Source organism: Vulpes vulpes, chromosome 7 (assembly GCF_048418805.1).
Source record: "Vulpes vulpes isolate BD-2025 chromosome 7, VulVul3, whole genome shotgun sequence".
NCBI lineage: Eukaryota > Metazoa > Chordata > Mammalia > Carnivora > Canidae > Vulpes > Vulpes vulpes.
The window spans coordinates 31,654,117-31,669,023 of record NC_132786.1 but is presented as its reverse complement, the minus strand read 5'-3'; the positions used below and the strand labels follow the sequence as shown (position 1 = coordinate 31,669,023).

At 40.5% G+C, this 14,907-nt stretch overlaps 1 protein-coding gene across 2 annotated transcripts in view; it reads left to right on the top strand.

Moving 5' to 3' along the window:
* The window catches only part of BAG4 (BAG cochaperone 4), a 42,821-nt gene that overhangs the window by 9,603 nt on the left and 18,311 nt on the right, over positions 1–14,907 (top strand). For both annotated transcript variants that reach the window (XM_025993603.2, XM_025993604.2), the window contains exon 2: positions 11,935–12,042. In XM_025993603.2, the coding sequence (XP_025849388.2) occupies positions 11,935–12,042 (108 nt within the window). The remainder of the gene's footprint in view (positions 1–11,934; positions 12,043–14,907) is intronic.

Here is a 14,907-nt window from a genome sequence, read left to right as displayed (position 1 = left end):
CTCCACAGGTGCTCAGCTCTTAAAGCAGTGTGTCTCTTAGAGAAGCACACTATTGTCCCCAACCCAGCTGCAGAATATGGCTCAGACATTTTATCTGGAGGCAGAAGCAGGCTATAAAACAGGTAGCTCCGAATCTTTTTCCCAAAGGAACTGACTTTATTTGCAACAGAGTGTGGTGTGGAGAAGCTGAAGCTTAAAGATGTTCTTGAAAACTGTGGAGGTTGTTGTGAAAGGCAACTGAGGAGATTGGTATATTCATTGGGCATATAGTCTAAACTGTAGACCACCTACTTTGCTGGAGGGAACCAGGGAAAAGACGTAGCTGGGAGAAGCCTTTTGGGGTTAGAACAAATCTTAAACACTAACTTTGAGACATGTCTCTTCCAAGAAGCCCAAGTTTGGTTGGATCAATTTGTGGAACAATTTATATCCCAGGGTGTGGAGCTTTAACAGCTAGGTGTGGTCAGGGAAAGAAATACACTCATTAAAGAAATTAAAATGTTACATTAGAAAATAATTACTTAAGGCAAAAGAAAGCAGTTAAAGAAGAATAGAGGAACAAAAACAGATATGAGATATAGAAGATTAAAAAAAGATCCAACTATATGCTATTGTGAGATAATAGAAAAAAACATATATATATTGGTCTCTGTCCTGGGTTCCTGGCACAGAGCTCCTGAAACTCTTGTAAATTCCTAAATGAAAAGAACACTAGGAGTATTTTTGTTCTAATATTTCGTCTGTGACCCCAGTACCTGACACAGGGCTCTAAACTACTTGGAATTTTTTGGATGATAAAATTATTTTTTGTTCTAATAACGTGTTTCTGGGTGGTCTCCTGGGTGGTTCCTGGATGGGGCTGGTCACCAGAAAGGCCAACCCATAAGATTAGATATTTAGAGTTTTCAGCTCTGGTCCTCATTTTCCAGAGAAGGGAGAGTGGCTGGAAATGAAGTTAATAATCAATCATGCCTACGTAAGGGAACCTCCATAAAAATCCAAACACACTGGGGTTCAGAGAGCTTCCAGTTTGATGAACATATCCACGTACTGGGAGGGTGATACACTTTGACTCTATGGGGACAGAAGCTTCTGCACTTGGGGTCTTCCCAGAGCTTGCCTGCCCTGTGTATCTCTTCATCTGCTGTTCATTTGTATCTTTTCATATCATTTTTTTTAAGATTTTATTTATTTATTCATGACACACACACACACACACACACAGAGGCACAGATACAGGCAGAGGGAGAAAGCAGGCTCCATGGAGGGAGCCTGACATGGGACTTGATCCCGGGTCTCCAGGATCACACCCTAGGCTGAAGGCGGTGCTAAACCGATGAGCCACCCGGGCTGCCCTTGTCATATCCTTTTAACAAACTGGTAATCATAAGTATTTCCCTGAATTGGGTGAGATGTATTGGCAAATAATCAAATCCAAGGGGGTAGAGGTCATGGGAACCTCCACTTTGTAGCTTCGTGAGACATAAATTGTAGGTAACCTGGAGACCTGGGTACCTGTTGCTTCAGATTGGCATCTGAAGTGGTAGGGGGCACTACCATGGAACTGAGCCCCTAACGTGTGAGATCTGATGCTATTTACAGGTAGATAGTTTAATTGTAGGACAGCCAGCTGCTGTTGCAGAATTACTTAGCATGGGGGAAAAAATCTCACATCTGGTATCAGAAGTGTTGTGAATGTGTGTTAGCAAAAGAGTAAAGGAAAAACAGGAGTAGTAGGTTTTTCCTTCTTAACTCTGTGGGAGACACAGTTCAGATTTAAAGATACAAATATTTTAAAAGTAAAAAGAGGAAAAAGGGGGATCCCTGGGTGGCTCAGTGGTTTAGTGCTTGCCTTTGGCCCAGGGTGTGATCCTGGAGACCAGGGATCAAGTCCCGCATCAGGCTCCCTGCATGGAGCCTGCTTCTCTCTCTCTCTCTCTCTCTCTCTCTCTCTCTCTCTCTGTGTGTGTCTCATGAACAAATAAATAAAATCTTTTTAAAAAAAGAGGAAAAAGAAATATGCAAACAGTAACTAGAAGAAAACTAGTAGCTATACAGTATCAGATAAGTAAACTTTAAAACAAAAAATGTTTCTAGGGATAAAGTGGGGCATGATAAAAAGGGTAATCTATCAGAAAGATAAAATAACTATAAAAATATATGTATCTAATAACATACATGAAGCAAAATCTTACAAAAACAAAGGGGGGAAATGGACAATTCAATAATAATAGAGACTTCAGTACTCTACTTCCAATAATGGATAGAATAACTGGATATAAGATTAATGAGGAAATAGAAGATGTGAACAACCATGTAAACCAATTAGACCTAACAGACATCTATGGGACCCTCCACCCAACAACAGAATATACATTCTTCTCTAGTACACATGGAACATTCTCAAGATAAACCATATGCTAGCCATAAAACAAATCATAATATACAAGGATAGAAATAATACAATTGGCCATAATGTAAAAACATTGAATAGTAGTAGGAAAGACCTTGGGAAATTCAATATAACACTCCTTAATATATTTTTTAAGATTTTATTTTTAAGTAATCTCTACACCCAACATGGGGCTCAAACTTACAACCCTGAGATCAAGGGTCTCATGCTTTACTGACTCAGCCAGTCAGGTGTCCCTTAAATAAAACACTCTTAAATAACTATAGATTGAAGAAGAAATCAAAAGGGAAATTAAAAAATACTTTGAGATAAATGAAAATGAAGACACAGCATACTAAAACTCCTAAGATGAAGGTAAAGTAGTACTGCTGAGAAGGAAATTTATAGGTATAAATGCCTGTATTAAGAAAGAATAATGATTTCAGGGTTCCTGAGTGGCTCAGTTGGTTAAGCATGTGACTCTTGGTTTTATAGAGTTGTCTTTTTTTTTTAATTTTTATTTATTTATGATAGTCACAGAGAGAGAGAGAGAGAGAGAGAGAGAGAGGCAGAGACATAGGTAGAGGGAGAAGCAGGCTCCATACACCGGGAGCCTGATGTGGGATTCGATCCTGGGTCTCCAGGATCGCGCCCTGGGCCAAAGGCAGGCGCCAAACTGCTGCGCCACCCAGGGATCCCTGACTCTTGGTTTTGACTCAGGTCATGATCTCAGGGTAGTGAGACCGAGCCCCACTTGGGGCTCAGTGTGGAATCCGCTTATCCTTATCCTTCTGCTCCTCCCCCCTTCACATAAATAAATCTTAAAAAAAAAAAAAAAAAGAAAGAATAATGATTTCAAATCAGTACCGTACTCTTCCATCTTGACACTGGAAAAAGAAGAGCAAACTAAACCTAAAGCAAGCAGAAGGAAGGAAATAATAAGAGTGGCAGAGCATCTTGCTGCTTGGTTGGTAGAGTGTGCAACTCTTGATCTTGAAAAGTGGAAATTAATCTAAGAGAGAATAGAAAAATAGTAAAGGAAATCAGTGCAACCAAAGGCTGGTTATTTGAAGAGATCAACCCAACTGATGAATCTTTAGCTAGATTCACACAGGAAAAGAGAGACTTGTATTACTAGAATCAGAAATGAAAGAGGGAACATTACTACTGATCTTACAGAAATAAAAAAAGATTATAATGAAACATTGTGGATACTTGTATATCAATAAATTAGGTGGCTTAGGGGAAATGGACAAATTTCTGGAAAGATACAAACTACCCAAACTAACTCAAGAAGAAACAGAAAATCTGAATAGACCTATAACAAGTAAAGAAATCAAATTGGTAAGAAAACAAAACAAACTACCCCAAAGAAAGTATAAGCCCAGGTAAGCTACTGAATTCTACCAAACATTTAAAGAACTGTTACACCAATTCTTCACAGACACTTCTAAGAAATGGGAGAGAACACTGCTAAACTCATTCTGTGTAGCCATTATTACCCTGATACCAAAACCAGAGAGACTTAACGAGAAGAGAAAATGGGCCAGTGTATCTTAGGAATATGGATGCAGAAATCCTAACAAATAAACAACAAATCCAGCAACACATAAAAAGAATTATATACCATGGCCAAGTCGGATTTATTCCAGGACTGCAAAGTTGGTTTAACATCTGAAAATCAATGCAATATACTATATTAATCAAAAAAATAAAACCTCTACAATTATTTCAATAGGTGTAGAAAATGCATTTGACAAAATCCAAAACTCTTTCTTGATAAAATGACTCCAGGAATACAAGGAAATTTCTCCAATCTGAAGGGAACCCTCTTACACTGTTGGTGGGAATGTGAACTGGTGCAGCCACTCTGGAAAACTGTGTGGAGGTTCCTCAAAGAGTTAAAAATAGACCTGCCCTACGACCCAGCAATTGCACTGTTGGGGATTTACCCCAAAGATTCAGATGCAATGAAACGTCGGGACACCTGCACCCCGATGTTTCTATCAGCAATGGCCACAATAGCCAAACTGTGGAAGGAGCCTCGGTGTCCATCGAAAGATGAATGGATAAAGAAGATGTGGTTTATGTATACAATGGAATATTACTCAGCAATTAGAAACGACAAATACCCACCATTTGCTTCAACGTGGATGGAACTGGAGGGTATTATGCTGAGTGAAATAAGTCAATCGGAGAAGGACAAACAGTGTATGTTCTCATTCATTTGGGGAATATGAATAATAGTGAAAGGGAATATAAAGGAAGGGAAAAGAAATGTTGGGAAATATTAGGAAGGGAGACAGAACATAAAGACTCCTAACTCGGGGAAACGAACTAGGGGTGGTGGAAGGGGAGGAGGGCGGGTGTTGGAGGGGAATGGGTGACGGGCACTGAGGTGGACACTTGACGGGATGAGCACTGGGTGTTTTTTTGTATGTTGGTAAATTGAACACCAATAAAAATTAATTTAAAAAAAAAAAAGGAAATTTCTCCAATCTGATAAAGGGCATCTATAAAACACCCACAGCCAACTGCATATTTATTTATTTATTTATTTATTTATTTATTTATTTATTTATTTATTTATGATAGTCACAGAGAGAGAAAGAGAGGCAGAGACACAGGCAGAGGGAGAAGCAGGCTCCATGCACCGGGAGCCCGACGTGGGATTCGATCCTGGGTCTCCAGGATCGCGCCCTGGGCCAAAGGCAGGCGCCAAACCGCTGCGCCACCCAGGGTTCCCTTAAAATCTTATTTTGTTTTTTTAAATTTTTACTTATTTATGATAGTCACAGAGAGAGAGAGAGAGAGAGAGAGGCAGAGACACAGGCAGAGGGAGAAGCAGGCTCCATGCACCAGGAGCCCGACGTGGGTTTCGATCCCGGGTCTCCAGGATCGCGCCCTGGGCCAAAGGCAGGCGCTAAACCACTGCGCCACCCAGGGATCCCCAACTGCATATTTGTTGATGTAAGACTAGATGCTTTTTCCTAAGATCAGAACAAGATGAGGATATCTTCCCTTGCCACTACTACTCAACACTATCCTGGAAGTTCTGGCTAGGGCAATTAGGCAAGAAGAAGAAAGAAAAAGACATGTGTAACCTATACATCTATATGGAATAGAATTGAGAATCCAGAAATAAATTCATGTGTCTGTGGTCAAGTGATTTTTGAGAAGATGCCAGGACCATTTAATAGAGGGACAGAATAGTCTGTGGCACAGACAATACCATGACAACTGGATAGACATATCTAATCAATAAAGTTGGACTCTCAAGAAGCCCTGGTGGCTCAGCAGTTTAGCGCCGCCCTCAGCCCAGGTGTGATCCTGGAGACCCGGGATCAAGTCCCACGTCAGGCTCCCTGCGTGGAACCTGCTTCTCTCTCTGCCTATGTCTGTTCCTTTATGTGTCTCTCATGAATAAATAAATAAAATCTTTAAAAAAATAAAGTTGGACTCATATATAAAAGCTCAAAATGGATCATAGACGTAAGTGTAAGATCTAAAACTATAAAACTCTTAGAAGGAATAAAGAGTAAATCTTCACTACTTTGGATTTGGCTGTGGTTATGTCACCAAGAGTTAGGTGTAAAAGAAAAGAAAGAAGCCTTAGTTCTTTTTGCTGCCTCAGTAAGGAATTACAGTACGGCAAAGTAAAAGGAAAGCAGAACAAAGTTTTATTAAAGCACACTGCAGGGGAGCAGCAGGCCAGTCAAAAGAGAGACAATGGCCCTGGAAACTCCTTCTGGGGTGTGGACTTGTATCAATTTTTTCTTTTGGGTGGGTCCTAGGGTGCAATATTTGAGTGACAGACCTGCATTACGTAATAATTAATGAACTACACATGTCCTTTCCCAAGACATAGTGGAAATGGCTGAATAGGGTAGGAAATGGCAACATTATTTCTATTCTAGAGACAGGTTGAATAAGGACAAGCACAGCAAAATGAACTCCTCCTCTGCCAGGATGTAGTAACTGCAAGTTGATGCTAGATGGGTGGAATGTGGTAGCCCCTGGGGAGTCCAAGGTTGGGACTCTCTGTCAGATGTCTGAGGTCCATCCTTCTGTTGCTCATGCCTAGCTTCCTGCCTAACAGTTTTCTAAGATAAGACCCCAAAAGCACAACCAAGAAAAGAAAAATTCAGATAAATCTGACTTCATTAAAATGAAGAACTTTTGTAATTCAAAGGATATTATCAAGAAAGTGAAAAGGTATAAAATGTTTACAAATCATATATTTGAAAAGGGACTAAATATATTTAGGATGTATGAAGAACTTATTTTTTAAATATTTTATTTATTTATTCATGAGAGATAGAGGCAGAGACAGAAGCAGAGGGAGAAGCAGGCTCCATGCAGGGAGCCCAACGTGGGACTCAATCCCGGGTCTCCAGAATCACGCCCTGGGCTGAAGGCGACGCTAAACCGCTGAGTTCACCCTATAAAGAACTCTTAAAACTAAGCAATAAAAATATCAATGACCCACTTTAAAAATTGGCAAAACCTCTGAATAGAAAATTCTCTAATGAAGGCATAAAATGGGCAATGAGCACATGAAAAAAATGCTCAACAGCATTAGTCATGAAGGAACCATAAATCAAAACCACAGTGAGATACCATTCCACATCCACTAGGATGGCTATCAAAAAACAAAACTACAGAAAAAACAAGTATGGATGAGGATGTGGAGAAATCAGAACTCAACACATTCATTGCTAATGGGAAAGTAAATTGGTGTAGCTGCTTTAGAAAACAGCTTCCAGTTCCTCAAATTGTTAAACAGAGTTGTCATATGACCTATCAATTCCAGTATCCAAGATAACGTATATTCACATAAAAAAATCATTCATGAATGTTTATAGCAGCATTAGTCATAGTGGTCAAAAGGTGGCAACAATACAGATGTCTATCAACTGATGAATAGATAAACAAAATGTGATTTTGTGTATAATGGAATACTATTTGGCCACAAAAAAGAATGAAGTAGTGATACATGGTACAACATAGTTGAACCTCAAAAACATTGTGCTAAGTGAAAGAAGCCAGTCACAAGATTTTTTTTTTTTTTTTTATGATAGTCATACAGAGAGAGAGAGAGAGAGGCAGAGACACAGGCAGAGGGAGAAGCAGGCTCCACACACCGGGAGCCCGACATGGGATCCTGGGTCTCCAGGATCGCGCCCTGGGCCAAAGGCGGGCGCCAAACCGCTGCGCCACCCAGGGATCCCCAGTCACAAGATATTATATGTGATTCCATTTATATGAAATATCCAGAATAACCAAATCTATAGTGTTAGGAAGTAGAATAGTAGTAGCATAGAGCAGGGGGAATGGGGAGATAGGAGGATATAGCAAAAGGATACAGTGTATCCTTTTGAGGTTTTGAAAATGTTCCAAAACTGATATTGTACTTATCTGTGAATATACTAGAAACTGGTAAATTATACAATCTAAATGGTCAAGTCATGTATTATCTCAGTAAAGATGTTAATAAAATAATGCTGCTATGTTGACTAGCTTAACTAATGAGTACAGGTTTAAATTTCTAAATTTATTTTTTTTTTAAGATTTATTTATTTGAGAGAGAAAAGGAGTGGAGTGGGGAGGAGCAGAGGCAGACAAGAGAGAATCTCAAGCAGGCTCTCGCTGAGCACACTCCCACTGAGTGGGGAGCCCAGTGCAAGGCTTGATTCCAGGACCCTGAGTTCATGACTTTAGCCTAAACCAAGAGTCAGCTGATTAAACTGGTGAGCCACCCAGGCGCTCCCAGGTTTAGGTTTCTTTGCAGTTCAGCTTATTCTGAGAGTATATTCCACTGAAGATGTACGGTAAAAGTACTGTAATTTAAAAGTCATTTGAAATAATTCTTTTTTCCTGCATGGTTATATTACCAACTTGATATTTAGTTATTGGATTCTCTGATTTTTCCTGTAGTAAAAAGCAACTCTAAGAGTTGTGGCTTACAGCAGTACGTGTTTATTTCTTGCTCGTGTTCTGTGAGTTTGCTGTAGTGACTCCAGGTTCTAGGTTGGTTTGCCTGTGTGTCTTCTCATTCTGGGACTCACACTGAACTCACAGCTTCTATATGGCAAATGCTGGCCTCATGGTAGAGGACAGGCATACAAAAGAGGAATACATCTTTAGGCAGGCGCTAAACCGCTGAGCCACCCAGGGATTCCCTATCATTAATTTTTAGCAATTATTTGGTAGGTTATTGTTAATCTTACTGATTGGTAAGATGCCACTCACTTGCTGCACTGTTAGTTATGGTAGTTTAAATATATATTTAAATATTTGCTTAGGATACTCTTAAGGGAAGGTTTGTGTTGTAATGGGATGATCTGCTCGACTAGGAAGAGTCGAGGAAAGATAGACTAACTACAGGAATGAAATTCTTTAGACGGGAAGAGGTTATGTGGGCCACACACCTATGGGGAAAGGATTGGCTTTCATGTTTTGTTTTGTTTTTTTAAAGATTTTATTTATTCATGAGAGACACAGAGAGAGAGGCAGAGACACAGGCAGAGGGAGAAGCAGGCTCCATGTGGGGAGCTCAATGTGGGACTCGATCCCCGGTCTCCAGGATCATACCCTGGACTGAAGGTGGTGCTAAACCGCTGAGCCACCTGGGCTGCCCCAGGATTGGCCTTTAATAGAGCCAGAGGCACATCACACTTTCTGGGAAGACAGTGGCAGATAGGGTGCATTTGATTTATAAGTAGGAAGATGGTGTTTCTCTCTGATTCCTTCTTCCTTTTTTTTTTTTTAAGGTGGAATATGAGATAAAGTCAATTGAAAAATGAGGGGTGGGCTAAAAGGATATTGGAGATTTGAGGGGGCAAGAAGAGTAAAATAATTGTTATGGAGAGTGAGATGAACATCCTAAGGAAGTGTGGTATGGTTGGTAGGCAGTCCTGTCTACTTGAGATTTGTGGTCTCTAATTGAGAGAGAAACCAATGAGCTTATAGTGTTTCTCTCCACCACTATGTATGTATGTATGTATGTATGTATGTATGTATTTATGAGAGACAGAGATAGGCAGAGGGAAAAGCAGGCTCCCTGTGGGGAGCCTGATGCAGGACTTGATCCCAGGACCTTGGGATCACGACCTGAGCCAAAGGCAGGTGCTCAACCACTGAGCCACCCAGTTGCCCCTCTCCACCAGTATTTAGAGGAAGTGCAGATGTGAAGTTAGCGAACAGTTGGGTTTAAACTGGGTTGGGTTTGGGGATCTGTGGGTAGTTTAGCAGTTTAGTGCCTGCCTTTGGCCCAAGAATCGAGTCCCTCATCAGGCTCCCTGCATGGAGCCTGCTTCTCCTTCTGCCTGTGTCTCTGCCTCTATTTCTCTGTGTCTCTCATGAATGAATAAATAAAATCTTAAAAAAAAAATAAACTGGGTTGGATTTTTGCAGGGCAGGTATATCTGAGGGAAGCAGCGGCAAAGGACTGGGAAACTAAGGAAGGAAGTGAGGACGTGTGTGGGGTGAGGGATAGAAGGGTGGAGAAGAAGTGAAAATGTGGGGGACCAAAGAGAGTCGGTAAAAGAGAACAGAAACCAGGGCAGTTCTGGAGATTTAGTTAGTTCACCACTGCTGGGGTGAGTCAGCTTCAAACCTTGTTTTTTCATCTCTACTACTAAGATTCAGATTCTTGGTGGAGAGAACAATTAGCCAAGTGCTTACCCTTTAACCAGGAAAAGGAAGGGAGGGCATTAATTAGGGGCATCTGCCTGCTTGAGAAATTTAGTAGGTATGATCTGAAGTTTGCCCATAAAATTTTTTTAATCTTGCTATATTTCTGTATTATGTAAAGGAGATGCTACTTGGCTAGTTTGTATAACGTCATATGGAATACTTATGTGCTTTGAAAACAAAGCATTATGAAACTGTTCAGTAGGGGCACCTGGGTGGCTCAGTGGTTGAGCTTCTGCCTTTGGCTCAGGTTCTGCCTTTGGCTCAGGACTCTGGGATCAAGTCCTGCATTGGGCTCCCCCCGGGGAGCCTGCTTCTCCTGCTGCCTATATATCTGCTTCTCTCTCTGTCTCTCTCATGAATACATAAATAAAATGTTAAAAAAAAAAAAAAGAAACTGATAAGTAGTGCAGTTAAGCCAAGATGGTGATAATTAAACTCTCTGTGATTACAACTGCCAGTGAATGTATTAAACAATTTGAAGATTTTGTTTAAGCTTAAAACTAGAACTATAAAGTTCAAAGCAAATTTATTCATGAGAGGCAGAGAAAAAGAGAGAGAGAGAGAGAGAGAGAGAGAGGCAGAGAAACAGGCAGAGAGAAAAGCAGGCTCCATGCAGGGAGCCCGACGTGGGACTCGATCCAGGACTCCAGAATTATGCCTTGGGCTGAAGGCAGGTGCTAAATTGTGGAGCCACCCAGGGATCCCCCTTAAAAAGTTTTTATGGGCTTATTGCCAATCATTGTATTAACTCTTCAGTGGGAGTGCAAAGCTGTAGAGACTAATGTCATAGCTAGACTTTCTTTTTTTTTTTTTTAAGATTTTATTTATTCAAGAGACACACACACACACAGAGAAAGAGAGAGGCAGAGAGGCAGAGAGGCAGAGACACAGGCAGAGGGAGAAGCAGGCTCCATGCCAGAAGCCTGACGTGGGACTCGATCCCGGGTCTCCAGAATCACACCCTGGGCTGAAGCGGCACTACACCTCTGCCCTAGACTTTCTAGGGGCTGTCCTAGACTTTCTTCTTGGAGTGGTAATTGTTCTTTATCAATTCCTGATACTTGAGTTAGTTGTAGGCTGCCAGCCGAAATGTAGCCATATCAGAAAGTAAAGGAAAAACCTTATGTGGCAGGCAAAGGAGTATTGCAGATGTATGTTTTTGAAGTAAAGTTTAGAAGTAATATTTTCAAGCTCCAAAGTTTTTAAGATAGGCAAATATTGCTTCTAACAATGGAAAAAACTATAATTTTGTGCGAATTAAATTATAGTGATGGGGATGCCTGGGTGGCTCAGCGGTTGAGCATCTGCCTTCGACTCAAGACATGATCCCTGGGTCCTGGGACCAAGTCCCACATTGGGCTCCCTGCATGGAGCCTGCTTCTCCCTCTGCCTTGTGTGCCTCCCTCCCTCTCTCTCTCTCTCTCTCTCTCTCTCTGTCTCTCATGAATAAATAAATAAAAATTTCAAAAAAATCTTAAATAATAGAATCTTGAATGAATGAATGAATGAATGTGATACGGGGTTAATGATTGGAGAGGATAAAAGAATTTAGGTCTCTGGTTTTGCTATTCATGTTGGCATAGTAGAATTTTGTTATATATCATTTGGTATCATAATGCATAAGAACAGGCTATAATAGATAGTCAATAATTGCTTTGTTATAGGATATGTGATTTACCATATATTTCTGCATCAATTTGATGAGAATTTAATAATGAGTGATTTTATAGTAGGATTCTATTGCTTTTTGTCTCTTGCTCTTTTTTTGATAATTATACTTACCTCTATCAACTTTTCAATATGATATGAGAATATTATTAAAAGTGACTTTTTTTCCCCCTTAGGACCAGCCACCTTATCCTAACTACAATTCTAATTATTGGAATTCTCCTGCACGGCATAGAGCTCCATACCCAAGTACATATCCTGTAAGACCGGAAATGCAAGGCCAGGTATGAACTAAAATTGACAGACTTCCTGAAATTTTTAAAAAAGATTTTATTTATTTTAAAGAGAGAGAGAGAGAGAGGTGTGTCACATAGGGGGAGAAACAGAGGGAGAGGGAGGGAGAAATAATCTCAAACAGATTACAGGCTGAGCTCAGAGCCTGACCTGGGGGCTGATCTCAGGATCCTGAGATTATGACCTGAGCCAAAACCAAGAGTTGGATGTTCCACCAACAAGCGACCTAGGTTTTTTTTCTTAATGTATTGGTTTATTTTCAAAACCCGCGGAGATTTCACTGTGTGGCGTTTTGTTATTTATCGGATTCTATCCTAATGTTTTTGGCTCAGAAGTAAAGAAATATCTAGGCAAATATCTATACAAGATACCTTAAGGGGATCCCTGGGTGGCGCAGCGGTTTGGCGCCTGCCTTTGGCCTGGGGCGCGATCCTGGAGACCCGGGATCGAATCCCACTTCGGGCTCCCTGCATGGAGCCTGCTTCTCCCTCTGCCTGTGTCTCTGCCTCTCTGTCTCTCTCTGTGTGGCTATCATGAATAAATAAATAAAATCTTTTAAAAAAAAAAAAAACAAGATACCTTAAGACATAATATATTACTTCTTAGGACCTGGAAACATAAAACGACTTAGTGTTTTATTTTTATTTTTTTTTTAAAGATTTTTTTTTTAATTCATTCACGAGAGACACAGAGAGAGAGGCAGAGACACAGGCAGAGGGAGAAGCAGGCTCCATGCGGGGAACCCGATGCGGGACTTGATCCCAGGACTTCAGGATCACGCCCTGGGCCCAAGGCAGGAGCTCAACCGCTGAGCCGAGCCACCCAGGCATCCCGTGTACTTAGTTTTTTAAGTTTGACTTTTTTTTTTTTTGAAATATAATTGACATGTAACATTATATTAGTTTCAGGTATATAATGTAATGATTTGCTATTTGTGTATGTTGTGAAATGATCACCACAATTAGGTGTAGTTAATGTCTGTCACCACGTATAATTACAATATTTTCTTCTGATGAGAACTTTTACAATTTATTCTGTTAGCAACTTTCAAGTATGCAGTACGGTATCAACTATAGTCATCATGCTGTGTATAACATCCTCATGACTTATTTTATAGCTGGAAGTTTGTACCTTTGACCCTCCATTCACCCATTTGTACCTCTGGTCCCACCTCTAGTAATCATCAGTCTGTTCTCTGAATGTAAGATTTTTTTTTCTAAGATTCCACATATGAGTGAAATCATAGGATATTTGTCTTTTTCTTTCTTTTTTAAAGATTTTAATTACTTTATTTGAAAGAAAGAGCGCACATAAGTAGGAGGAGTAGCAGAGGGAGAGGAAAAAGCAGCTTCCTCACTTCTCGCTAGGACCTAAGGATCATGATCTGAGCCGAAGGCAGATGCACAACTGACTGAGCCACCCGGGCACCCTGATACTTGTTTTTCTCTGACTTATTTTGATCCTTGTTGTTGGAAGAGGCAAGATTTCCTTTTTTATAGCCAAATAATAGTAAATTGTTTATATATACACAGTTTCTTTATTCATCTATCAATAGATACTTAGGTTGCTGTTATAAATAATGCTGCAATTGGGGATCCCCTGGCTCAGCGGTTTAGTGCCTGCCTTCTGCCCAGGGCATGGTCCTGGAGTCCTGGGATTGAGTCCCACATCAGGCACCCTGGATGGGGTCTGCTTTTCCCTCTGCCTGTGTCTCTGCCCCCACCATAAATAAATAAAATCTTAAAAAATATATAATAATGCTGCAATGAACATGGGGATGCAGATATCTTTTCAAGTTAGTGTTTTTGTTTCCTTTGGATATGTTATAAGTAGTAGCTTTGCTGGATCATTCTATTGTTAACTTTTTTTTTTTTTTTTAAGATTTTATTTATTCATGAGAGACACGGGGGGGGGGGGGGGGGCAGAGACACAGGCAGAGGGAGAAGCAGGCCCCATGCAGGGAGCTCAACGTGGGACTTGATCCCAGGTCTCCAGGATCAGACCCTGGGCTGAAGGCAGTGCTAAACCGCTGGGCCACTGGGCCTGCCCTATTTTTAACTTTTTGAGGAACCTCCAAACTCTTTTCCTTCCATAGTGGCTGTACCAATTTACATTCCGACCAGCAGTGCTCAAGGGTTCCCTTTTCCCCACATCCTCACCAACACTTGTTATTTCTTTTCTTTTTAATAGTAACCATTTTAACGAGTGTGGGGTGATATCTCATTGTGGTTTGGTTTGCATTTCCCTGATGATGAGTGATGTTGAAGCACCTTTTCAGGTGCCTGTTGGCCATCTGGATGTCTTCTTTGGAAAAGTGTTTAGGTCATCTGCCTATATTCTAATAGGATTGTTTGTTTTTTTGGTATTGAGTTTTATGAGTTCTTTATATATTTTAGATATTAACTTCTTATCAAATATCTGATTTGAAAATATTTTCTTCTATTTAGTACATTGCCTTTTCATTCTGTTGGTGGTTTCCTTTGCTGTGCAGAAGCTTTTTAGTTTGATGTAGTTCCTACTTGTTATTTTTACTTTTGTTACTTTTTCTTTTGGTGTCAAATATTGTACTCTTAGGACAAATATTTAATTTTAAATATTTCAAGCATACTGCAAAAGAACAGAAAATGTGTACATCTTTTCGTCCAGCAGTTTGCCGCATTTGGAAAAAGAATTTCAGATTTTTTTTTAAGATTTTTTACTTATTTATTCATGAGAGACAGAGAGAGAGAGGAAGAGAGAGAGAGGCAGAGATACAGGCAGAGGGAGGAGCAGGCTCCATGCAGGGTGCCTAACGTGAGACTCTATCCCAGGTCTCCAGAATCACGCCCTGGACTGAAGGCGGCGCTAAACCGCTG